This window comes from Dermacentor silvarum, chromosome 2, assembly GCF_013339745.2.
Source record: "Dermacentor silvarum isolate Dsil-2018 chromosome 2, BIME_Dsil_1.4, whole genome shotgun sequence".
NCBI classification, from domain to species: Eukaryota; Metazoa; Arthropoda; class Arachnida; order Ixodida; family Ixodidae; genus Dermacentor; species Dermacentor silvarum.
This window is the reverse complement of record NC_051155.1, coordinates 179,523,923-179,551,179: the sequence shown is the minus strand read 5'-3', so window position 1 is coordinate 179,551,179 and position 27,257 is coordinate 179,523,923. Positions and strand designations below refer to the sequence as shown.

General features: G+C 47.4%; 1 protein-coding gene across 1 annotated transcript; it reads left to right on the top strand.

Moving 5' to 3' along the window:
- Nucleotides 1–14,989: 14,989 nt before the first annotated feature.
- LOC119442223 (uncharacterized) lies at nt 14,990–27,032 on the top strand. The gene is made up of 4 exons (XM_037707016.2): nt 14,990–15,287; nt 18,070–18,582; nt 21,164–21,544; nt 26,928–27,032. The coding sequence occupies exons 1-4, from the start codon at nt 15,060–15,062 to the stop codon at nt 27,003–27,005; spliced, it is 1,200 nt and encodes a 399-aa protein (XP_037562944.2). The 5' UTR covers nt 14,990–15,059; the 3' UTR covers nt 27,006–27,032.
- The last annotated feature ends 225 nt before the right edge of the window (nt 27,033–27,257 follow it).

Here is a 27,257-nt window from a genome sequence, read left to right as displayed (position 1 = left end):
AGCAAGGTAGAAGCGGTAATGGTTTCGTATTCGTGCGCGGTCGCTGAGGAGAGGTATGGCGCGCCGCCGGGAGCGCCATCTGGTTTCTCTAAAACAAACTGCTTCGCGAAAAGGGTGAATAAGGGTTTCGAATACAAACCGGTTAGCTTCGCCGCTTACGTCACTAAATAGGTCACTCCCAAGCTGGAGGTGGAAGACGGGAAGGACGCGACCAATAAACGAGAGGGTGCCGCCTCTGAAGTGTAATCGAGGAATTGCGGAATGTTTCTTCTTGCTCAATAAATATGAACTATTATTTAAATATTGTCCTGAAAGTTTTGAAGTATCGTAGCGTGTTGTCGCATTCCTTTATTGTACATTAAGCACTATAATATTACCATTTGTTTAACTGTTCGTCGCCAGGTGTTAATCCACACGTTAAACATTGTAACCACTCGAATCAAAAGAAATAGCCACATCACCATCAGTTGTGCGGAAATTTTGAAAGTTGGTTCTTTATTCTATGATATGTCGTTGCACGGCCATCGGACGGTTCCTTTTGACAGACGATAATGACGCCGAAACTCCTCATCTGTCAACTCTGAAAACGCGTCTAGCACCTCCAGTCATTGACGGGTCCGGAAGAGCAACCCGAGGCAAAGAATGAAGGGCGCCGCCATGCTTTCATGTGTATCCAGTCATACCTTAGAGATAATCAACGCCCGCGTGCGCGCACCGCCCGCGAGTCTCCGAGACGGCTCCGAGACAGATGCGTGACGTGCTCAAAATTTGCGGTACCGCCCCACTGTCTCAGACGGCCGCTGATGCAGCCACAATTCCGGCCAATCACGTGAGGGCAAGCGAACCGGTTCGCTTTCGGCACCGTTATAAGATTCCGCCCCAGCCTGGTACAGTGGACTGCATATGCGGCTTCGTAGAACTCGCAACCGAATGAAAGCGAATAAAATCGCAAGTGACGCTGAACAATGTGCGTGATCACGCTATGCGTTCACAGGCATTTGTGTCATATTGTAGGTCGCTTTCGCCTATTAAAAATCGTGTTTTGTTTTGGAAAGTAACGGCGTGGCAGAATAACAGGAAAATAGCGTCGTAAGTAATACATAACTGTAGTACTTTCCTTTTTTTGTTTCTTATTGTCATTAATGCCGTTTTCTTCATTTAACTGTCTCCTATATCGCATAATTAATTGGTCATCGCAACATCGATCGAGTGATGATAAAACAATTAAAGGATATTTTACCATACTTCGATCCTGACCTTAGGCTGCTTGTAGCCAAACTAGATTGTACTACCCAAAGTGACAAAATTTATTTAAACATTTTATTATTTTTTGACAAGGAAGGAAGGAAATCAACTTTATTAAAGGTCCTGCAGGCCACGAGAGCTTTGGGGCTCTCATGGAGCGGGCGTCTCCCACGACGGAACCGGGAGGTTGAGCTTCCTGGCGGCGTCGTGGACCTGCTGGACGGCCCAGAGTTGGGGAGCGAGTTCTTCGCTCCGGATTGCTTCTTCAAACTTGCGCTTGTCCGGTTCGGAGTTTATGTGAGCTTGCGAGCACGGCCAGAGTAAATGATAGACGTTAAGGGATGTATTACAATTGGTGCAATAAGACTTGTAGAGCTCTGGCATGTAGTGGTGTAGTCTGTTTTGCGTGGGGTATGTGTCTGTTTGTAGCATTCTGAGAGTAACCGCTTGAGCTCGAGTGAGCATGCGGTGTGGCGTGCTAAACTCTCTACGTTGTAGGTAGTAGTGTTTAGTGATTTCATTGTATGTAGTGGGGGCGTCCTTGTTCTCCGAGTGGTCGGGTGAAGCCGCGCGGTGTGTAAGCGCGCGCGCAGCCTCGTTAGCCGCCTCGTTAAGGTTGGGGACGTCGCCGATCTTTGGTCCTAAGTGTGCCGGGAACCAGTATATGACGTGGTGCTTAATCTCTTTCTTTGTGACAATTCTTAGAGCCTGTGCGCAGACCTTGCCCTTTTGAAAAGCTCTAATTGCGGCTATGGAGTCACTGTAGATGTGAGAAATATTGTCATTGGTCAGCGCAACGGCGATCGCAACCTGTTCAGCCTGTTCAAGTAATGACAGCTATGACGTCACGGATAGATTGCTTGAGTTGATGGCGCAATTCGCTAGTACGAATGTATGTAACAATACATACACACATAGAATTTCTCACGGTAATATAGTGAGGAACTCTATGCAGACACATGCATACAAAAAAAAAAATATCTATAGAGCCCTTTCACTACTACTAAAGGAAGGAAAGAAAAAAAATGTGGGCAGCTCGCACTAGTGGCGGAAGGCTGGAGTAAACAGCGGAGCTGGTGAACGACCAGCTTCTTCCAGGCTTTACTAGGCTTGGCTGAGTTTTGCTAGGAAATGCGATGTGCTGCTAGGCACGGTATTCCGAATCGCCTCGCCGCCGACGCGCTGATTCTCGCTTGGCCGCGCGACGCGCTTCAAGATGAGCAGCTTCTTCGGGTGTCCGGATCTTCTTTGGTCGTCCCATGTCAAGGCTAAATGTACTCGCCACAGAGTCAGCGAGAGTTCTGCCGCCGTCGCGGTGGCTCCGAACTCTCTCTCTCCGGTGACGTGACGGCCGAGCTGCGCTTCCACACTTGCCGGGGCGTGGCTGGTCGAAACCTGCGAGCCGCCGCCAGAGGCGCCGGCTGCAGTCACGGACACCGCGCGCGTTCGGCGCGAACGCGGGGAAACGCGGATGGCGTCGGCAACAGCCCTGCGCGTTGCCCCATTGGCGGCCGGCGGCGCCTGTGGCGACCGCCGTCGCCGCCTTGTGATGCATCCGCCGGGGGGCGCTCGCACTCGTTTATACGTCGAGCTGAGCGCCCGATACGAATTGGTTCGCGAGTTTATCGCGCTTTTTATTGGAAATTATTGTGCGAAGTTATGCTTCGTGCGGTGCTGACAAGTGCTCAGGGGTGAGTCGCCGTCAAAGTCACTGCTTTGTGCCTAGCTGCACGACTGCATGGTTACAAATCGGGCAAAAAGAGCGAGCATCCACCAGAGAGAAAAAAAAGAAGAACTTGAAACTTCGCAGGACGATATGAGAACCATGAAAGGGAATGTGCATTGTGTTCAGTTACACCCCTTCGTGTTAAATATTAAGAACAGTAGCTATAGTAGTTTTAAGTGTGTTAATCGACTTAGTGTGTATGCTTTCCTTGCTTTACAAGAATGTTGCTTAAAATATTTTATTCTTGGTTCTTCACTCGTGTTTTCTCTCGTTGTGCACAGTTGTTATTGTTTCTCTTTTGTGTATGCGCTGCGTCTGAATCGGTATTTCTACCTTTGCTTCATGCGCATTACCATTATATGAGGGCTGCAGCAATTTTGTCTCTATTGTTGATGCCCTATGCTGCTGCTTTGCAATGTAAGGGGCGAGAACCTATCAACTTGAGCAGTTAATGTTTGTCCCTTTGTTATCCCCACTGAAACTGGGCAAGCAAAGGAAATAAGAATTCTAATGTTCTAATTATTATTTTAAATGCACCGTCGGCCTTTTTCGGGGTTCTCGTCAAATGTCTTCTGTTTATTTATGTTCCGTCAACCGAACCTGTTTTTTTTTTTTTTTTAATTCTTGTCAAGTATATGGTGTTCTGTTTGTTCGAAACGAATTGAAATAAAAGTTTGTTATGAGTGACGAGCTCGAAACTAATTATGTTTCCTCGTAACAGTTATTGAAGCGACACTTTACAGTGCACGGCAACATAGTGATTGATAAAAATTATCAATAATTGGACCATATTTCGCTTATAACATCCCAGTTTCCAAGAAATCGCGCAAACGTGAAAATATTGAGCGAGCCAAGGCAACTTTCTACGCAACATAATCATCGGTGCATGCAATTTCTTTTAAATTTTATTTGTGTATAATGTCAGCCAATATGGCGGGCTATTACAGGAGTGGATTTAACATACATAAACAGAGAAGTGCATTAGTGCACTTGAACAATGCACACACACACACACAAAAAAAAATGAAAATGAAGCAGCACTGCTGATATGAAACACATTAACAATATAATTACACAGCACATTTTGACTTATTATATCACAATATATACCTCCTTCCACAGTGCACAATGACTGCTTCAGGTACAGTTTTTTTCCCAGGGCAATTCAGCAATGGAACACTTTGCCTGATTCCATTGTCCAAATAAAATCAGTTAATGCATTCTTGGAAGCAATACGTTACCTTATGTACCATGATGTTATGTGTCTATTAAGGACCGTTATATATTTGAGTGAAATCCAATTGCATCTTTCTTTAACGAACAAGTCGGGGACTAAATTCATCTTTGCAAGCAAGAACAGTGGTTTTTGTTCAAGCGTGCGTTTATAGACAGCGATATGTGCTTAAAATAAGACCGCAGTGAAGCAAAACTCGAGGCGTGTCTGCGCGGCCTCCGAGGTAAACATGCCAAGACGGCCTCGCAAGCAAATCACGTGTTATACGCAAATTTATAGGGCGCGTAGGTCGCTATAACGTTGCTGCGATCTTCGCGCACACGAGAGACTGAGTAAGATGTACCATTCGAGGTAAAGAAAAGGAAATTCGCCTCGCGAATCGGGGCGCTCCTCCGGCTAGTCAATCGTCGGGCCTGGTCGGGCGACGTGAATGTACGTGAATGTAGGGAGCCTACATGCAACGCCGTTTTAGGGTGGTGACAACACCAAAATTTTGACTGCTATATACCGCAAAATTTGGTGGGAAGCCATTTTTGTCCCCAGTCTTTCTGCCTTTTTTTGTCACGCTCTGATGTACTCATGTTAGCACGTGATCTATTAAATTTCTTTAATTTAGTTTTCCGCCAGTGTGCACAAGAAACCTGCATACATATTTAATATACTAGTTGCCTTTTCCTTTTCTTTGAACACATCAAACTTACTTTTCTATTGTATGTCGTGTGACACATATAAAGCAAGAAGTTATAAGGCACGATGGCGTGCTAGTAGTAGGATTATCTCACGCCAAGAATGTGAACTGCATTAAGTATTGTCGTTGCCTTCCAGTTGTACATAATATATAAAGGGTGCTTTTCGAAGTGTGCTGTAATAAAGACTGTCCTTACCAATCAGTTTAACTAAAACGTAGACGTGCCGTGTACGGCGCTCAGACGCGCCGTTTGTGTCTGGCTGCTGAGGCTAAAGTTTATTAAAAGAAGTTAATTAATTTCACGTCACCAAGGGTTGCGGGAAGTGTGGTCTGTCAGCTGATCTTTCGCCATTTTTGTCCCCACAATTAATCCGCCAATTTAGCTGGCGGCGGCAAGTACCCTTACAAAGGCTGTCACCACCCTAAAACGGCGTTGCATGTAGGCATTCTACGTGAATGTAGGGTGCCTCGATGCCAGCGCCGCCGTTCAGGGTGGAGACAACCCCGCTGGCGCCGCCATATTGAATCACACGAGCTACGCTTGCTACGAGCTACGCTTGCTACGCTACGCTTGCTACGCTGCTACGCTTGCTTGCTAGCTACGCTTGCGTTCATAAATCGTGTTACTCGCGGCGCACTTCCAAGTGCTTTGCCTTGATGACGATTTTTTGTAGCGTTAGCTACACTGGCCTAGCCAAGCCCGTTTCGCGCGGCACACCAAGAGCCGGGCTGCGCATGCGCAAGGATCAGTGATGTCACACGGCTTGCGCACCGGAGCCACCGGAGCCGGCACCTCGCGCACTCCGCCGCCGCCGCGCGCGACTCACCGCCGCCGGTCTGCGCTTTCTAGAGGAGTGACGTCGTAGCCGTGGTAGACGCACTGGCGCCGACGTACGCTCGCTGTGCAGTCGCCGTCTGGCACTGCGCTGGAGCCGCTGCGCTTCTGACTGGCGTTTGCCAGTGTGGTATAGCCATGGAGAAGGAGAGCGCAAATGCTGCTCAACAGCGCAGAAGAACGGAGAAGCTTGACTCATCGGATACCGAAGTAGTTGCCTGGCAATTAGCGGTTGAGCGTAGGAGGACCTATTCCCACCCCAAGTCTCTCCTACCCGAATGCCACGCACGTTGTTCTGTCGAGATTCGACTCGGCACAATGAACAGAAGAAGGCTATATACATGTGCCACATAATACGTATACCGCGCGTGTGTCATTGGAGCAGCAGTAAGCATGACAATCAAGCTAATCCTTGACAATCTAGACAACCAGGAAAGCTAAGAATTATTCAGCTGAACCTTTGCTAACGCTACCTATATCCTGGCATAGCCGAGCTAAGCCACTGCAACTTTTTTTTTTATCGGTATCGCATCTGCACATCTTTATAACCAATAGCCGTTAACTCGTCGAAGGTCGAAGACGTAAATGTATGGCGCCGGGAACATGCCCCAAGTTGCCTAATTCAATCCCATTTAATATGCCGTGTGTATGTTTGAAATACGCACTTTTTTTTGCGCTTCGATGCTTGGTATATAAGGTTTGCGACCCCCTGTGTGTGGAAGTTTTTCTTTTTCGCTGTTGTATTTTGGTTTACACGTCACGCCTCCTTTACCGTAGCCAGCCACTCGCGCACGGCGGTTAGCTTCCCTTGCGTTGCGCGTGCTCTTCGCGTTCGTTGCAATTATTTGACGATATCTACGCGCAATTTTGCTTTTTTTTTGCCCACGAAACTGTGTGCTGACAGGATTTAGCTGGTGTAAAAATAACTGCGATGTGAAAATAAGGTTTAGTTAGTGCTGTAGAGAAAAATGTAACGTAACTTGTCTGTGTCAATCTTGCGTAGCACACACAAGAAACCAAACGATGCACGAAATACATTTACTTAGTGATGTCTAGTACAGTCAATCATTAAAGAGACATGTACATGAAAAATTATATGTACTGTGTGGCGCCTGAAGGTTATGTTGAAAGACGAGATAAAAAAAAAATTCGCAAGGTAGGCTCGACACACACAATTCGGGATAGGGAGAGTTTTTTTTTTTATTTATTCATTACATGGGGGGGGGGGGGGGGATTTCATCTCCATTGACGTGGAGTACATACAACTCTTAGTACTATCACAATATAACACACACAATTCGAACACAAGTATCAAAGTACATCGAAAAAGTATACGCAACCGCGGGTAATATTAATCAAGATATCCAGCCAGAATACATCAGCTACCATCGAATACGTCGCATCAGCCAAACACATCGATGGCGAGTACAGAACATTTTATAAATAACCATTAGAACACTGATAACTACATTGAAAAAATAAACAACACTGCATACATATCGCGTACAAAAACCGTAAATGAAACTAAGACAGTCAAATACAGATTAGCAATGTTTTTCACTTCGAAAATGTAGTCCATGATGATGTAGGGCTGTTGACAATTTAACAGACGGCGCCCATCCTGTCGATTTCCCTCGTACTGGTCCTCTTCAAAGTGTTTCTAAGTACAAGTAAAACCACAAAAGTGATTATTGATATAAAAAGTTGCCTTGTAAATACAGAGAAACCCATTACAGTGCTTAAAAATAAATTTTCGCAGAAGTAATGCTGTATTACCTCGCTTCACACGTTTCGAAGAAATGCACAGGCTACAACAGACACCATGCAAGAAAGCGCCGAAACATTTTGGTCCCATGATGCCCCTTAACTCTACTACACCTGGGCATACCGTGCACAGGCATTTATAAAGACCGTCACAGTACCCACCACGATCGGGAATGAGCACGAATGACCATCGGCTTACGAGCACCACGCTACAAATATATTCGTCTAAAAAATCAGCTATATAACGTAACAACCTGATCCGCAAGATATCTGCTGAGAAATCAGAGAAAATCACAATGCTTCGCTTGCCACGTACACAACAGCCGCTCTCCCCAGAAGAAGCACTGCGTTCTTTAGTCCCAAATAACCAGTAGCGAAAAAAGAAACTGATGGAAAAAAAAAAAAAAAAAAAAAAACAAGAGACACACGATGTGTGCTTCCCGTGAAAAAGTAAAATAGGTGGTTTACATGACGATTTGTAGCTAATGTTAGACTATTTCGCGGCGAAGCATTTTCGTCAGTCCTTAAAATAAGGGTACTACTCCAGTGGCGCACCGACGGGGGGGGATTCGGGGGTTGTAACCCCCCCCCCCCCTTTTGTTTCACCTCTTCTCTTTCCTTACGCATTTGAGTACTGCAACTAAGATGTAAGACGCGCAATCGTCTTCACACTCGCAAAAAGCGCATTTTTTTGACAATTTCCCATGAAAAAAATCGAAATTAGTGCTGTTTAGATGGTATTGGCAAACTGTCAACCCCCCCCTGGCAGAGATCCTGGGTGCGCTACTGTACTACTCGCATAGACTGCGCCGATCAAAACCGCAAACGCCTATGCGACGCGCGCTGGCAAACCATAGGCTACTCAGACAGCATCGATGCAGTGCTTAGTTCGTGAGCGAACGTAGGTACGTGAGCGAGGATCAGAGAATACTTTCTTATTTAAATGAAAAACAGGGTGCGATAGTCTAAACGTTCTTGACACTTACCTCGCAAATGTAGGAGTTATCCGTTGCCTTCCAGTGATACCGCTTTACTTGGGCTTCCCATCTCTTCCTTCGCTCTAGGTCCCGGGGGAAGCGTAAACAACAAAGCCCTTTACGCGTCGATCCGGTGCACTTGGGAACACAACAACCCGTCATGTCGACTCGATGCACTTGACAAGCTTGTCATTCATGCGGCTGAACACTGACTGTCCAGCAAGTAGAAGCGTCAGCGAAGCATCCGCGCGCACTGTGGCTCGAACTAAGCACCGGCACCAAGCAATCGCAACCGCTCGCTGTGACTCAAGATGGCGTCGCAGCGAGAAAGCGGCGGCGCGGGGGCGGTCAAAGGATGGCACCATGGAGGTAAAAAATACTAAAAAACACATTTATGTAGCACGTATTGAGCAACAGAAAGCTGTATCGGGAGCTTTTCATGTTGCTTTTCATGTTTCACGTGGGTACCAAGTAAAGGAAACACTACAGGAGGCTGGTAGAAGTCATAGTCATGAGCTAAGGCTTTCGCCTTAAGGTCTCTTGGGTGTAGCTAAAAGGACTCCTGGGGACTCGCGACATGAATGTCATGACATGCGTGTCATGTAGGTCATGAAAGAGCCGCCTACGTCTTCGTGCTCTCATGGTCGTTTCGTTAACTTGGTAGGCTATCCGCCCTCTGCTTCGCATAACATCGATTCCCACAGGGCGTGGGATCTGCCGGCTTTTTCATGTTGCTCTACAACTTTCTAATTGACACTTTGATAATTAGGACAGTACTTCTTCGAGGTAGATAATTAATTACAATTACTTAATAAATCTCAATAACGAAAAATTACTGGCGGCCTACTCCACTGTACTGGAAACAATACGCACTAGGTTTGCTTCGCGTAACGCCATTCCTATTTTTTTAAATCGTGCTGCATGATAGCTGGGACAACCTGTATATATACTGCCTTAAGCAATGGCTCATAACCCCGTAAACGCGGCCTCCCCGCTACGACGACAGAAGTAGAAGTGAAATTCTACGCTGGAATGATGAGCGGCAACGTAGCCAGCTGTGAAAGACGACGACGACGACGAACGCGGGAGAAGTGGCACGAGCGCGTGCCGAGCGCGAGCACGAGCTGCTTGCTTACCGTGACTACGACGACGACGACAGGAGACGCCGACAGCCAGGGCGCATAAGGTGCTTCGCGCCTAAAAAAAGTGCAGCAGTGTTCATGTAACCCTCTGCACGGATGGTGGTCGAGTCCGTGGTCCCAGTATGCAGGACGACAAAGAATTTATAGAAAGAAAAAAAGGAAAGGAAAGAAAGACTCAGGCAGACGGGGCAATATGGCAGCTTCCCACTCAAAAGTTCAACGCACGCGCGCCATTATTCCATTCCTTTCCACCATCATGTGCCTTTCTAGATCAGTGTCTTAATTGTCACGGTTGAAGGAAGTTCAAGCTCAGTAAAGGACACGAACAATTTTGGTGGGCCAGAAACACTTGTCCGTGTCGACCTTTACTGCGTTTGAACGTCCTTCGTAGAATACATTCGTCGACTACATACATACAATACATACATCTAAACTCTCAATAGATAGTTTTAGATTAGGGGGACGCAAGCGTTGGGGCCCGCTAGCGCTTGGGGCCACGGTACCGCGCATGTGCAGACCCCTCTGTGCATGCGCAGTACTGTATCCGCCTAACGCTAGGGGGCCCCAACGCTTGCGTCCCCCTAATCTAAAACTCTCCATTACCCTCAATATATGAGCTATAAGAACACAGATATATATTTAATTATTATCAGAGAAAAGCTGAGAGGTTGGCATGAACTACTACTTTCTAGCCTGCTACTCATCAAAAGGAGAATAAAAGGAAAATGATGATATGAAACGGCACGAATAAATAATAGCAATTAAACGGAAACACATATTACAACGATTTTTTTAGAACGCTGTACTGAATTATAAGCAGAATTAACATTTGTAACTTAGGTAGACGCTGTTTCGAGTCAGAAAAGAGGCGGAGAAGAAGAAGAAGCATTTGAATGTCATGTACGCCGTGGAGATAGTGGACGGCAGATACTGCTACGTCCACAAAAACAGGTGAGACGTGCAGCTTATACATATTGGGATTGTGTTACACTGTAAATTATCTTTATTTCGCGGTTAAGTGCCCAAGGGCCGGGTGTCAACGTTTTCAGCTTTATTTCCTGCTAGACAAGATGCATGGGCTGTTGGTACAGTACGGCATCGTTATTTGCCCTCTAATTACTTTGTTTACAGATGAATTTTTGGGAAGCATACCTACATGTGATACGAACGAATATGTATGTATGTATGTATGTATGTATGTATGTATGTATGTATGTATGTATGTATGTATGTATGTATGTATGTATGTATGTATGTATGTATGTATGTATGTATGTATGTATGTATGTATGTATGTATGTATGTATGCATGTGTGTGCGTGTTGTGGTGTGTGTGTGTGTGGTGTGTGTGTGGTGTGCGTGTGTGCGTGTGTGGCACAGCGTGACCAGAGGAATGCGCGAGAGAGGAGCCCGCTGCATACACGCCTCAAACATCACGCGTCTCGGAGGCGGCAATACGGTGTGTCAGTATATTGTTTCAATGCTAAGAGCATTAACGTATTCATTAACGTACGACACCCTGTATTAACGTACGACACACCTTGGAATTTTTTCCAAGTCGCTAGATATATGGATTATTTTCAAGTATGGTATAGACGTAAAACAGTCAATTTTTGATGTTCTCATATCTGACGCTGCCGCAGAGTTCTCGCAGGGACTGAAGAACTGAAAATTCTTAATTTGTTTTGCAGCTGTACACTGTTCATGATTTTGAAAGTGCAAGGAATGTGCTGAAACTAAATTTTCCATGGAGATAACTAATGGGTGTCGTAAGGGAGCTTTATATATTTTACCTGCATGTGCTGTTGCCTGCTAAGTATCACATCGCATTTTGCTCCCGCTGGAAGTTACCGTGCGCGCACGCGAAATAGCGAAGATATATCCGCAGCCTAAACGGTTTTGCAAGAGTAGGGAATAAAAATAAAAAAATGCGTCCCCACTGCACCCTGGAAGGTGAATGTGCAGCGAAGCTGGTGTGGACGTTAGACAAGTATACCCCACTACGGCCCCCAACTGACGTTACACAAGCAACAATACGCGTGCGAAAGTGCAGCATACAACCTCATTCTTCTATGCCGTCCGCCAAGCGCAAGTGCCTTATTGAACTAAATTAATGTTTAAAAGTAAATTGCGTGGAAAATGCGTAAAGTACGGCTTACACACAAGCTGCAGAACATGGTAGCTTCGGATTGTAATTCGAATATACGGGAAAACATAAATCTGTTACGCGGAAACTGAAAGACAATGTCCTTTTCCAGCGGCCGTTCGAGGTCTGTCTCGGTGGCCGCGACCGCCAGGTGGCGATACCGTTAGCACAGCATACATCCTCATTCTTGTAAACCCTCCGCCTAGCCCAAGTGCGTTATATAAGTAATTTAATGTCGCAAAGTAAAATGCGTCAGAAAATTCGACTTACACACAACCTACAGACGTGATAGCATCGGATTGTAATTCGAATATACGAGAAAACACGCGGAAAATCGAACACAAAGCCCTTTCCCAGCTGCCGTTTTTTTGGGTGAGCCCGCCACGAAAAATCCCCACCAACTAGAGGCTAACAGCTTCGCTGTAAGACAGTACAGGACCAAAGCAGAGACGACATACACATGCGCTGTGTACGTCGTCTCTGCTTCGGTCCTGTCCTTCGCACTGTTATTATTCCATTCGTTACGAATCAACCAGCTCAATTCAACACACTCCTGCATGCAAAAGAAAGTTATCTGCAGAGGAAAACATATGTCAGTGGCCAGGAAGTTATACTTGCCACCAGAAAACGAAGGCTGTTGGCGGGACTTGTTTTCAATCGCTCCCGCGCAATTCATCCAAGTGTCATACAAAATAAACGTTCTCACCCTCTCCCCTCTCTCTCTCTCTCGCTTCCTAAAGCTTGCCGCTTATGAGACAAATATTTTGATGGCATTTTCTTAGCACATATTCGTACAAATTTGTGTGCAGACGCAAGTACCAGAAGTCGATCAACAAGTTATATTACGAACCTTTTATCTATAGGGAAAGATTAAGGGCCAGGTAACTTTCAGAGTTTTTTTTAAATACTTTTCATCGATGTATTTAAGCTCATTAGTGAACGCATAAAGGATGCATTCTGTTTTATACTTTCCATGCTCATCGGTTCGAACCTTTTCCGAAACCATTTTATTCGAGCGATTCGATACGAGTGTGAGAATACGACAGCGACAATCGAGATTGCGACGCGCTGCTGCAGTATTAGGAAATTCAGCAGGTCGCATATCGGTTGGGGAATTAAGGCTCACGAGAGCAGCGCGTGTTATGACAACGTGTCCACACGTAACTCAAAAGTGTTTGCATGGTACATAAGGAGTACACATAATGAGTGCCCCCCCCCCCCCTTACACATAAGGAGTAAGTCGAATCGCTGACAGGGACAACTTAAGTTTTCTTTCTTATCAGCTTTTCGTGGTAACACTGGCAAGTAAACATGACGACAGCTGCAGGAAATAAACTTCCGTTTCTATCACAGTCAAACTCCCGTGTCAGATATCTCAGCTAGTGCGCACCAGCTGGCCACAATTATATACAGATACGGTTTCTCTCATAACAGATGTAGCTTGAGGTGTGACCTTTTCATCGGGCGAGGAGGAAAGGGCGCGCGACGACGCTTTCCTCCTCTCTGGCTTGTGCGAGCCGGCGCGGCGCGGCTTGAATGTGTTGCCGGTCGCGCGCTGCGCAACGATTCGGAAGTGTTTTAGTTAGTTCTGAGTGCAATTTACGGGATGTCAGTTCTTACGAGGTCGTCGAACAACCACTGTGTAGCCTTTAGGTGCAGCAGTAGCCACAGTATCTCGAAATTTCTCTTGGATGTGCAAAAATGCGACGCGCATCATCAGCCGCGGTGTGTGTATGTGTTGTGAACTATGTTGGATGTATCGGTTTTCACTCGACGAAGAGTTGTAAAACATTTGCATCAGCCACCCACATCGTTCTCACGCATTTTATGTCTAGTAGACTTCAAATCACTATGTCTACGCTAGCCTCCTGCAAGAGGCCGAAGGCTTTGCTCAACACAGCGAGCACTGCGGTTGGCAAACCAACATGATACAAACAATTGCTTCATGCTTAGATCGCCATTGCCTTTTTTTGCCCTGTAAGGCACATTATACAAAGGGGACCGCAAAAAAGAATCCAACAGCTATTTGTCAGGACACAATTTCCGTAACGTGGGTGAATGCGTCGTAAATGACTGAACTTAGGAGAGTGAAAAAAAAAATAAATAAGAGAGTTCATATATGTCCTCCTTTTGCGGCAAAATAAAACAACACGGAATAACGACGCAATAAGACTCCGCATGGTCGTGCCGCATGCTTGGACCACTTGAAGCATACGCTATATAGAACAAACAGATCTATAACACAGCATTTAGTACTGCCTCGGGCGCTCGCACAGTCTGCAGCTTGTCGTCCGACCACTCGAAAAGTGTGATTCACACTGTACGGTGTGCGGTTATTATTAACCAAACTATTTTATTTGTAGGCGGAAACCTTGCCCAGCAAACAAGGCAGTCGTCCAGTGTATCTACACATAACAACTTGAACGCTTGTCAAAGTAAACAGCACGACTTGTTCTCCAGCAGAACGGTACTCACGCTGTTAGGATCGTCAAATGTTTCGTAACTTCTCGTTGCAGCTAAACCAGAGCTTAGAATTACAGTGCTAAGAATGCTGCAGTAAGGTAACATTCGTGAAACGAATTTTCAGAAATACCGAACTGATATCCGAGACTGATTGTAAGCTCAAACAAACGCGCGCACCTCGCGCTGGGTGCTCCGTCCGCCCTAACACCAGCAGTTACTCCAGCCGCTTAATTCAGCCTTAAATTCCTTCCCTACGCCTCACAGGACCATTCCCCACGTAGAAGACGCCATTTCATGCTAAATAGAGCGCGCGAGTGCGAAAAAATCCACCAGAAACTGCCGCCTACAACACGGGCGTTCGCCCAAGCCAGCATGCCAACTGCCCATAGATGGCGCCACTGCCTACGCAATGGCGGCGCCCATGAAAAAACGGTCTATACTCTATGGGATAAACCAGAACCCCTAGGGGATGAACATTTCTTTATTTTATTTATTGATTATTTTTTTAACCGTGCATAGCGCGCGGAATTTCATTATGGCAATGATCCTTTTGTCGGGAAAGTGTACACTTTCGCTGGTTTTCGACAAAGTTTTTATGCAAAGTCGCATCGTTCTGCTAATAAACCTTTGTTCGTCGACGTTCGCTTGCTTGCTTGCTTGCTTCGTTCACCGAAAATATGGTATACACTATATAGGAAGAAACGTCGTGGTTCTTCAGCGCGCAAGCAGCGATCGACTTCGGTCCTCGTCCGCACTCGCGATGCAGGCACGTGCACTCTCTGCGCTCGCTTTGTACAGAGCGCGCCTCGGCGTTGTACCGGCTTGGCTCGCCGCATGTGATGCGCGGACTGTGGCGCCTGTCGGGTCTGGAGCTTCAGCAGCTGGCCGACAGCGTGGTCAGCCAGTCTCCCTTGCGACAGGTGGCCTGGTGGGACCTGGCGCCGCTGTTCGTGCCCCACAGGCTCCACGAGCTGCTCCTCGACAGGCTGCTGATCGCGCACGGCGACCTGCGAGCTTTGCTCGGCGCCATCGAGCCGACAGTGCTGACGCGGCTGCGGGTCACCAAGGTACAGTAGCCACTGTAACCGAGATGCGCTATGCGCGCGCTAACAATCCGGCAGTTCGCATGCATTACTTGCCGCGACAAGATAACCTAATATTGGTTTACGCAGAATCACTAAAATGGGATGTTTGGGCTAGTTACCGAGACTGACATATAGTTGTATACTTTTGGATTCAGCCACCGCCTCCTATGTTAATTAATATGCGCAATGTCCAGGAAGCTTTAAGAAATTAAAAGAGCTAAAGATATATTGACGAGGACAAGAGAGACAAAGCCGTGATGCTGCATTAGTAAACCGTAGTTTATATCGCACGCGCTCTCCTGGGTATCTCCTTGTTGTATACGTATTACCCTTCAACCAACTGTCAGGCTGTGATGCCACAGCTCCAAGTCTAGAGGCTTCCGTGCTACTTACTAAGGGGCATTAAATGCACACTCATGGAAAGCGAGGAGATGGACGAAACAACAGCTTTTCGTAACATAATATTCTCTCTGTCCTTATTAAGCGCAACTGCATCTTCAGTTGATCGCCTTCGGCGATAATATCATCGCCAGATGAGATGCAAACCGCGGTGCGATTCCTTTCTGGCGACCGACATCCACTGACGTCCCAGTTTCGAAAGATGGTTGTATGGGCCTGTCAGGAGTGTTGCCATCATCCTCAACATTTCGCTTTGTGTCTGAGGAACCGTGCACGGGCTCGGGCTTACCCGAAAGCCCGGGCCCGGCCCGGCCCGTGGGCCGGGTAGAGGACTTTTTTCACGGGCTCGGGCCGGGCTCGGGCACGGCGTGTGCTTTTTGACCCGGGCCCGGGCCGGGCTCGGGTTTTTAGACGCGGGCCCGGGCCGGGCTCGGGCTTTCTTCGAGTTATTCTCGGGCTTCTCAACTCTGTATTTTTCGGTCTCGGGCCGGGTTCGGGCCGGTTTCGAGTCGGGCTCGGGCCGGGCTCGGGCTTAAGGTAAAGGGGTGGCGGGCCGGGTCGGGCGGGTAACGTAGATTATTTCCGGGCCCGGGCCGGGCCCGGGTCTCGCCATAAAAGTTTTGATCGGGCTCGGGCGGGCCGCCCAATGTAAAAACGGGCCCGGGCCGGGCCCGGGCCGCAAAAATCGGCCCGTGCAGTGCTCTAGACTACATGCTCCCCACCTTGTCACTCGATAATGGCGCCACGTGAGAATAATCGGCTGTTAGTTGCCAGCTAGTCCCCTAGCTCCGTTATCTCATTTCATTTATTTTCTCTAAAAAACCAGAGGCATTACTTGAGATGGGGAGAGGCCGGGGGATTCATTCCACGTGACAGTATTACTTATCGGAACATAACGAACAGAACATAAAAAATTGCGCCAGAACCCATCTTACAATGACCGTCAATGGTAATGCGTTAGCAATGAATCAGTATTGCGACTCAAGGCGTTGCCACCGTCGAAACAAGTTATGTATGAGGCGTGCACTGCAGCGGGACTCGTCTTTCGCGCTTCCCTAAGAACGCTCAGCGTCAAAAGAACGGGTGCGTTGGATTAGGCGAAGAGTATGTTTCGGAACTTTAGCAAGGTGATTAGTTAACTTGAGTTCGGTATGGCAGCTCTCATTGGCGGCGCGCTCCGGAAGTAACGACAACGTATACCGCAGTGTTGAATGCGTAACTCCACAAAAAGTGCTCGCTAAATCTGGCTTCTCCACAGCAAGAAGTCCCATGCGGAGAAGCCATCTTCAGTTATACATTTTTTTTTTTTTCTATATTTGAAAGACTTGCGTTATCGAGAAAGCAGTGGAATGAATGAGTGAAATTAAACACGACTCATTCCGAACTTGGGTCGGAACTCGTAAGAAACTGACAGAGTTCTCAATTTAAAGTATCTCGAGCCCAAACCTTGGAAGTGACGCAGTTTAGCACCAAACCTCAAATTTGTGTTTTTCTTTCGCTAGCTTGGGTCTTTTTTTTTTTTTCAGGAAAATGCCGTAACAGTGGGCCAGCTTTAAATCTTGTACGATAGACTGCAATTTACCTTTATTTCAGTTAAGCAAATAGCAGGCATGGACCGGTCGTGCCAATATTTGTGACTGCACAAACAGCACGCGTGTTTTTTTTTTCTTTTTTAAATAAGCACTGTATGCAAAAATACAAACGATGAAAATAAAATAAAGTGACGATAAGCCGAGTGCAATCGAAATTTATTGATAGGCATTATATAAATTTGCTACGCATATAATTATTTTTTAAAGACCCCAACGGGTAAACCTGAGCATCATTTCCGCAGTTCAGGATTGCGTGGGGGCAGAAGAACGAACAAGCTCGTCCATTTCGCTCGGGTGGTCCGAACTAGTCGTGCCAGCTGACGCGATAAGCGCCAACAGAGGCTGGTTGGAAAAAAAATATATCCAGAAGTTGCGCTTGGACTCATATAGAAGAAAGCTCGCAAGAAAAAAATTAATGTGAAAGAACGGACCACCGAGTTTCGCAACTTAGGATAACGCGACAGTTTCACGACAGTGAATAGTTTGAGGAACTATAGAAATGAATCCGCTTGCGACAATTCACTCGTTTAATACGTATACTAACGGACTAACACAGCGCTTCGGATGCAAGTTATGTGGCGATCGATTGAACTGGAAAACCGCCGGCATGGGGTTCGAACCAGCAGCCGGAACCGTGAGGGAAAAACCGGTCCGGCGGCGACCGTATAGTAAACCAACTCGCCCCAAACGTACAACCTGAACTTTTCCCTTTAGTGTCCCTCATGGCCAAACGGACGCCACCTTTACGGAATGTCGCCGCCTCTCTGCCTCAGATCCGGTGCACGTGCCAGGTGAAGAGGAACGTCAGTTCTACATCTGGCATCCACTTGGGCTTGGGCGAGGCGTGCGCGACGCAGTACAGTGAGGACGTCGAACGCCTGGCGGGATTGCTGGCCGAGGCCAAATCCTTGCAGGAGCTGGCGACCGACCTGCCGGTCAACGTGGGGCGTCTGGCCGCATCCGGTCCGTACGAGGCCCTGAAGCGCGTCCGCCTGGTGCGGGTGACGTCGTCACTGGTGAACCCCGGGGGCCGCCCCACGTACGACCGGTACTTCCTGTCGAGGAGGGAGGTACTGTCGCTGCTCCAGCAGATGCCAGCGCTGCGCGAGCTACGCTGCGATGCGTCGCAAGCCATCGGCTCGCTGGAGGACGGCGAGCTGGCGCTGTTCGCGCGCCTGGAAGTGGTCCACCTGCTGCACGAAGCGCCCGAGGCAAACGCCTCGAGTGAGGAGCCCTTCGCGCCCTGCGCGCAGTTTCTCGTCGCGCACTGCCCCAACGTACGAGAGGTATATAGTGCGGGAGGCCGCGGAGTACCATTCTGCGCGCATCCGGCCATCTTTGAAATCGTTTGGCTAATGCATTATAGGAACGTGTGCTTATCTCGAGCGCTCTAAAGTGAAACTATATAAAAAAAGAAAGATTATTTGAGGTTTATTAGTAAATTACCTTCCTACAATGCCCCCCCCCCCCCCCAAAAAAAAAAAAAAAAAGTGCCAGTTTCACTCGAAGAGCGAAGCATTGACAGCGGTAGCAAGGTATAGCGTTGCTCTTGGACTCTTTCGTTTGGGGCCTTTACCCTGCGATTCAGACAGGGGGATGTTTGCTCTGCAGTCCAGGAATTTCTTTCCGAGTCCAAACTGATCGAATGCCCTGTTAAATTTGTATCTTCTTTCTTTGTGTGCTTTTCAATTAATGATTATTAATTCTTCCTACTATTATTGCTTTCAATAGCCCTTACTGTATAGCAGTCCTAAAAGCTTATTTGTGGTTATAACTTCGAATAATTCGCCCATTTCTTGGCCAAGCCGGCCCCCACAGTGGGTATGAGTCGAGTTGGATGGTCAACAACGTACTGTACTTACAACAACGATGACTCCTCGGACTGTGTTCAAACCACCGTGGTTCAAACGATATACGCGGGTGCGACATATCTGCGCGACGATGCACGCAAGGCAACTCCTGCTGGGTAGAATGAACGGCCCCGTGGCAGCTACAAAACGTGTCTTGCACGCGGGAAATTCTTAAAGGTGTTCTATTCCGCCTGCAGAGGCAAGCTTCCCTGTATGCTAGAGGTCCTTTGTTGAAATCCGGCCGTCGGACACTTTTATTTGTTTATATATATACGGAACATCACGGCGACGCCTACGACAAACGTTCGCCTGGAGTGTGCTTTCGCTATAAAAAATACTTTTTACCGTTAGAAGAGTGGCATACCGTAAGAAGAGTAAGCCGGAAAAGTCGTAAAAGCGGAAGTCGCCGACGGGCGGCCGCCTTGAAGTTCCCGCGCCAGCCAGCCGTGACGTCATGGATTTTGACGCCGTCTGCTGGTGCGTAGTTAACTTTTTTTATCGGTTAAGGTGGACGACATTACTTCAAGAACGTTTGCTCCGCCACAACGGCCCAAATGCGAAGAAATACTTTGAAATCTATGACGTCACGTTGACATATCGGCACTGAGATTCCGGCGCAAAATTTAAAAAATAATAATAATAATAAATGGAACTCTTACTTTCATTTTGTCGTCGCATAATTAACCTCCTGCCGCGAAATTTACAAGTTTGGAAGTTTTGAACGCGAGTTCTGAAGAAAAAAAAATACTTAATCGGTCTTAACTGATTTGAAGTTTCTCTTTAAACTTCAGGTCACCAGAATTTTACTGCTGGCTCATTAGCCATAAAAATCTCGCACAGAGATATTGCATATTATACCGAACAGCTGCCCTATAGGCCAGCCTCGTGCACTGTGACAATGGGAATTGGGGATAGGAGGGAGTTTTGGGGTTCTTATGCCTTCACAATCACCTCCATGGCCGCGCCGCGGTGCTTGTGATGTTTCTCATGACGACCACCTTCGGCTGCAGCTTGTATTTCGTGCGGCCGGACCGCGCGACCTACGTCCCTTGAGCGCACTGCGGCACCTCGAACGGTTGTGCGTGTGCTACGGTGGCCGAAGTGCGCGCGCGTTCTTGGACGAGTCCCTGCTCGATGCACTGGGCCATGCCGCGACCAACCTGCGCCACCTGGAACTGCCCACGGAGGCGCACTTACGGCCTCAAGTAGGTGTGTCCATGTGGATGCTACGAGTTCGTGTGCGTGCGTGCGTGTATTGTATCACTATGGGCGTCGACTAAATCCCTTAACCCCGAGTGATCGTCAGCTTCACGATGGCCGCGCGGATGCAAAGTGGAGAATATGAAAAGGAGGGGAAAAAGTAAAAGAAAATGCGGCATGTAGTATACTATAGGTAACAGTTAAAGGAGAAGCTCGACACAGCTAACGTCTCGTTTCCTTTGTAATAGTGATAGTAATTCTAAAGTTCATGAACGGGTCTCAATTTGCGTTGACTGACCAACCAGCCTACCTTTCCGGTCGGCCGGCCGGTCGGTCAGTCTGTCTATCATGGCGCTGGGCAAGACAGAAGAATATTCTCCGGACGGAGTTCGAAATCATGACTCTTCGGTTGCGAGCCTACGGGCGTTCTATAACCAGCGCACCACGGCAGACTGCAGTTTCTTTGAAGTGGAGTAGCAGGAGTACCATTATGGCCGCAATGATTAACTGATCAATCAATCAGTCATCATATATACGCACAAGAGGTAAAACGAAAGAGGACAAAACAAGCGAGCGCATTTTGCGCAAAACTGTTGGCTCCGGCGTCTTTTTATCGAAGTCCACGGAGTGAAATCGGCATTACGGTTGGGGCGTTCTTACATGTCTTTATTTGCTATGGAATTATTAATGCTTGAGACTTCAATCTGATTTTTCTTTTTTGTACTGAGTGCGATGTGGACGCTACCTATTACGAATTAACACGCTCCATGTGTGGCACCACACGCGTGCGATACTTTGAACCTCCTCCCCCTCACAGGCGCTGGCGGACGCCTGTCCCGCGCTGGAATCACTGGTAGCGCGGTGCTTCCTCCGGCGGAGCAACCAGCCGGTTACAAGGGACGACCGCGGCATACGCCAGCCGCCTCCCTCGCCGCCCGGCGCCGTGGCCAGGACCCTGTCATCGCTGGCGGATATCGAGCTGGTCACCCTGAGGGACGCCGCGGCGCTGATGCCGCTGTGCCCCGAGCTGCGCACTATCACGCTCACGCTGCCCCACATGGATCCCGCGGACGCGCACGAGCTGGCCGACCTGTGCGAGCGCTGCCCGAAGCTCGAGCGCATCACGCTCAACCTGATGGGCTCTTACCCGCACCTCACGGTCGTCCACTTCTTGCAACGCGTCGCACGCGTGCCTCAAGTACGTACGGAGCCCCTTCCATGACGTTTCCTAACTCGGATGAGCGTCGATCAAGGAGCTTTGCATATACTAAGTGGGGCTGCTCGGTACTACAGGTTACGAAAGCTTCGCGTCGGAACGGGGACAGCAGAAAAAGCATCTAACGGGCTATAATGTGCCGTCAACTTGCTCCGACAAGGTGTAACAGTAATGGCGCTCAAAGAAAGGCCTCGTGCGTTGCTCTTGCCATACGGGTCCTGCGCGCTCGCTACAGCGGAGTTTGTGCGTTCATTGGGCATCACCGTAAAATAGGGTAAGCGGCACTCTCCTTTAGAATACGTAGAGAAAGCTGAGAAATGCGAGGCGACCGCTCAAACAGTTCGAGCAGACGCTCGCAGCGCGAAGGCAGCGCAGCTGAGTCCCGTGCCTTTGCATATGACGACACCAGTTTCGAGATACTAATTCTCGAATTTTGCCGAGAAATGCATTGGCATTCCAGTTACTTTCTTAACACAACGTCGTTTTATGCATTGAATCACAAATGTAACTGGAACGCGCCAATGCATTTCTCCGCAAAATTCGGGAATTAATATCTCGAAACTCGTGGCAAGTGGATTCGCCTTGCGAACTCCACGGCTACAATTTGTAAATTGCAATATGGGCCATAAGGTAATTAGTTAAAAACGTAATTTATTGATTTTTTGTTATTTGTCGATTATGCATTTCAATTTTTTTTTTTTTTTGCGCAAGTTATGTCCGCCTCTTCGAGTAGAGCAGCTCATGAACTAGAATCATGCTATCTGCCAAAGGCAACCTTTAAAGAAATTTTCAAAATGTTCGCTGAAACACCCTGCATAGCGATCCCACTTGCCCGACGCACTAGCTGTATACATTGCACTGTAGTGCCACGTTATTGTGAGACAGAGTATAGGAGATGACATTTTTCACGGCGCTCCTTCGGCTTAACAAGTTCACTTGCGAAGAAAACGGGAACTGCCCCTATTGAATTTCGCGCTTATAGCTCGCAGCGCCATTGCTTGATGTCACGGATATCGCCATGTATTTCTCGCGTATTTGGGGGCTTGTTGTTATGAATAAGCCGTTGAAGATTACAAGGCTACACTTTCATTTATTTTCGCAAGCGTTGCAATCGCTTCTTTATTAGCACTATGGCGTCACGGAGCTAGCGCGAGAGCATTGGTGTTGCGAGTCGTGATATGTCTCGAGGTATTAGCCATTTAGCTTTCACTTTAAAGGGACACCAACTAGAACCACTAATCAGTCTGGAGATAACGCATTCTTTCAAAACACTATTTTCGTTTATTTCGCGGTAAGAGGTCGAAAGGCCAAAGTCCCACTTCTTGAATTTCGCGCCGAAACCGCAGAGCCAGAACGTCATTGTGGCGTCACAGGGCTTCTAAGTATATAAAAAAAAATTATTGTATTGTATGTATTTGGGTCACTGCGACTCTGTAAAAGTTCTTGAAACTGGTGCGTCACGGGGCTTCGAAGTATTTTTATTTTTTTAATTTTATGTATCTATTTGGGTCGGTACGACTCGGTAAAAGTTCTTAAAACTGGCTAAGTTCAGTCTTTGACTCCTTTAGAATACAGTGTAGTCCGTCTCTGCAGATAAAAATTATCTAGGCCCGAACAGACGCCCTTAAACTTCATGACGTCATGGGGAGCTGGTGCGGCTAGTTTAATGTGGCGTCGCCACCATATTTTGTTTCTGCATCTTTTCTAAGTTGGCCAAAACTCATCTCACGGCAAGTGTGGCTTTTTTGACATTATAGAACGGTAGCTGAAAATATAATCTTTAGTGGCCTTATAAAGGAGCTTTGATATACATTAATTTTAACGGTCTGCGCCGAAGGCGTTAACACGTCATGGCTTCTTTCGCGCATTCGCGGTGTACACATACATAAAAGTTGAAGGTGCGTGGCGTTGCCGTTTTTTTGCGTAGCACACTAGCTCATGGTGGTACTAATTGAGGTGTTCGACGTTGTTATGCACCATTTACACGAGAAATGGCACACGCAAGGTGAAGACATTATACAATCTATTTGAAAATGCAATTCTATTTCTCAGTAAATACAGCTATTCGGGCAGCACGTAATGCGTTCGGCAGTGATGTCATGGTCCCTTCCTTTTAGCATGACCAAGTAGTGCACAAGGCATTGCCGCATAGCTACAATTGATAAGTGGTCCAGGAGAGAACACAGTGGGGATAGCAAATTTGTCGTACTGAACTTAAGGAACTTTTTGCCTTCAAAGTACAGAATCCTTCGAGCAAAGGCAACGATGCATCAAGCATCTTTGGAGGGTTCTTCAGTGGGCTTGTACCACACACAACAGTCAGGCAACCAAATAAGCAGTGGGCACTTGAAGTAACTGTATAATAAAATTATTTGCACGTTTTCACGAAAGCACGTTTACCTCGGCACTTATCCTCATTCCCAAGGGCCTAGCATTTTGGGGCAGCAACAATCCTATGTAGCAGTTTGCAAAAACACCACAGGTGCCATGGCATTTCCAAAGTGCTTTGCAGTGACTTCTCTCAAGAGTTTTGGACACTTGCATCAAGTTCACGATTAAACTCTTCAATAGTAGCTCCCCGCAAGAATACCAGCTGGGTCCAGCTGCCATTTTGTGGTTGGATGTCTTGTGGGTTAGTTTGCAGCTTCTCCTTCAAGCAAGAGTAAGCATTAATTTATTGAGCTATATCACGCCTTCACAAACATATTAACCTGTCGAATTCGCATAAATATTCTGCACCCAAATTTAGGTGCATGCCAAAGAATCTCAGGTAATCATAACTGATTCTAATACCCTTGTTACATGGGCACTTGCAACGGCCGATAACGCAAACGGCAGTTGAATGCCGTAACGACCGTGGGAACTGAACGGTGGTGGCTGTGCTCACACGGCACTTTCCATGTTCAGTTCCGTTTGGATGATTTATCACGCGATTTCATGGACGATTTTATCACCACTGTGCATTTTATTTTTTCTGTACTGCGAGCAGTGATGCTACTGCGGACTTATGATTTGGAGCAATTTTTGGAGCATGAGAAATTTCATTTTGGAGCACTTTGGAGCAGGCAATTTGGCATATTGGAGCAGCTTGGAGCAGCAGATGTTTCACATCCTGAAATATTTCGAAAAAGCGAGTTGCAATTTACATTCAATTACCTGAATAATTATGTTCTCACGAGAAGCTTCGTAAACATTTCCATCTATTGCAGATCTCGTGGAGAAAAAAATGCACTTGTGTGCATGCGACACGCAGACACAAATTGATATCGTTTTGTGTATTGCTAGTTTTCCCAGATGTCATCGGTAATATCCAGAAGCAGAAATGATGGACACATTGGCGGCACGCAGTTATTATAACCACGTCATGCTGCGCTTCAAACAAGCTACTAGCTGCGTTTCCGGAGTAGATAACGTCTGCCGATGAATCGCCAATTAACCTTGAAGCCGCGAGCCTCGGCAGAAACCACACTTCAGTAGCGCACCCAGGATCTCTGCCAGGGGGGGGGGGGGGGGTGACAGTTTGCCAATACCATCTAAACAACACTAATTTCCATTTATTCACAGGAAATTGTCAAAGAAATGCGCTTTTTGCGAGTGTGCAGACGATTTCACGTCTTACATCTTAGTTGCAGCACTCAAATGCGTAAGGAAAGAAAAGGGGTTAAACAAAGGGGGGGGGGGGGGGGTTACAACCCCCGAATCCCCCCCCCTGTCGGTGCGCCACTGCCACACTTTGCCGCCGAGCCGCCTTGCAAGGCAGACGCCACGTCGGCGCCATGCGTGGCACGGCTAAAGTCACTGGAACTTGGAAAGTACCGCAACCGCCGGAGCGAGCGCAGGCAACACTGCGCTGTTGCCAGATTTGGTCCAATGCGTCTCTCGGGCGGCGGCAGCTCAGCCAAAGTTGGTCTTTAGTCTATGGCTCAGCTATGTAGCTTCGCTTTCAGCTGTTTATATTATCGCAAATCGACACATTTCATCATCCTTCACATAGAAGATGAGATGGTGCATCTACTGTGCGTGCGAAGCAGTACAGGGAAGCACGATCGTAATATCTTTACAGGCGCCAAATTGGATGAAGCAAGACCAGCGAGAGATTTTTTTGTTTGTCCTCCTTCCCGATAAGTTTTGTGCTCGCTGGAAAGCTATCCAAGGAGTATACTAAATTACGTAACGTGCATATTTAAGCAAATTACTCGTGTTTTAAGCATTTTATGCGTGGCAGGCCTACGTGAACGTCGGGCTTGTTTACATTAACTGTTTCACCCTCGTAGCTATTCGACGTGTTGCGGAAAAGACGAGCAGCTCTTCCTCGGGTTTTCTAGGCTTGCTACAGTGAAGAACAGCATGATGGCTGCCGCAGTGGGCCCTGTGAAATCCACAAACAAAAACGCATTTCGCTTAGCTAGATACGATGTAAATTACAAGTACAGTAGCCGACGCATTTTTCCGACTCCAAAAATTCGGACTTGTTGGATATTCCGGACTTCACAGATGTACCGGCAGGATTCCCATAGAGCTAATGCATTTTCGCGAGCAATTTTTCGGACGAATCTAGGTGCCAATGTTCGATTTTCCGGACTAAATCGCTCGCTCCGAGCCACGCTACCCGATCTTGGAGGCCGCCATCCGAGATTGTTTGGCACAGTTAGGCGCAATTTTCGTCGATTGTATCAGGATGGTGCAGTAAATCCCAATTGGCGCACTTTGGCGCAGTTGGCGCAGGAGTGGAATCACTGTGCGAGCCACCGTCTGCGCGATCCAGTGGATGCAGTGTTGAACGTGGTGCGACTTTGCGACGCGTAACCGAGAACAGCCGTAGAATGGCGTTTAGCTGGCCGGTGTATGAATGTCCCACCGGCCCAACTGTCCCAGATGGGACAGGTGGTCCTGTCACAAGATAATTGGCAAATGCGTTAGCGACTGTGCCCCCACGAAGCGTCTTTGCGGCAGAGCGTTCACCTGCAGTAGGGACACGTTGCTGGGGGCTGCCATCTTGCCGAACTGACAGAATGAAACAGAGGCGGCATGGAGACTGGCGAGCTCCGTTGGTGTCGGCCGTTGGGTTTCCAACGGTGCTCGTGCTGCCTTCTAACTCCGCCTAATGGCCGTTAAGGCCAACTGCCGTTAAAGTGCCTGTGTAACAAGGGTATAAGCCCAGCAACATCGAGTATTTCCAAGTCATATGCTGATTTGGGATGTTAAAAAAAATCTAAATATTTATGGCTAGTTTCCGATTGTTCCAAGTGGGAACTTCACCAAAAACCCATTGCACCTGTTAGTCTTAGTTCACTGTCATCGGCTTGTTTGCAGTACCTTCCGTATGATCACGTGCCTCTGTACCACCATATTTCTTTCTACACAGGTGCAAGTCTTTGTCGTGAAAACACCAGACGTGTACACCGACCTCAACACGGCAGGTCCTGCCAACCAGGACCTATGAAGATAATGCACTGCAATGACAGCTAAGATTCGACAGGACCATCATATATCATTAAGAATATTAGTATGAGCCATGTATATTTACTATATAAGCAGTATAAACTCCAAATACGCATAAAAAATTGAACTACTGAGAGCATGCTATCCTGTTTTGGGTTTCAACTGCCAATGCACATTGAGGGGCAAAGGAAAATGAACCAGACTGCGCACAAGAAGTCTCTGTTAGCCACTTCTCTATAGTATTACTTCATGT

Coding starts and splice junctions, on each gene's coding strand:
- LOC119442223 (XM_037707016.2), top strand. CDS start 15,060: ATGCGCGGACTGTGGCGCCTGTCGGGTCTGGAGCTTCAGCAGCTGGCC. Junction 15,288..18,069: donor CGCGGCTGCGGGTCACCAAG/GTACAGTAGCCA, acceptor TCTCTGCCTCAG/ATCCGGTGCACGTGCCAGGT. Junction 18,583..21,163: donor ACTGCCCCAACGTACGAGAG/GTATATAGTGCG, acceptor TCCCCCTCACAG/GCGCTGGCGGACGCCTGTCC.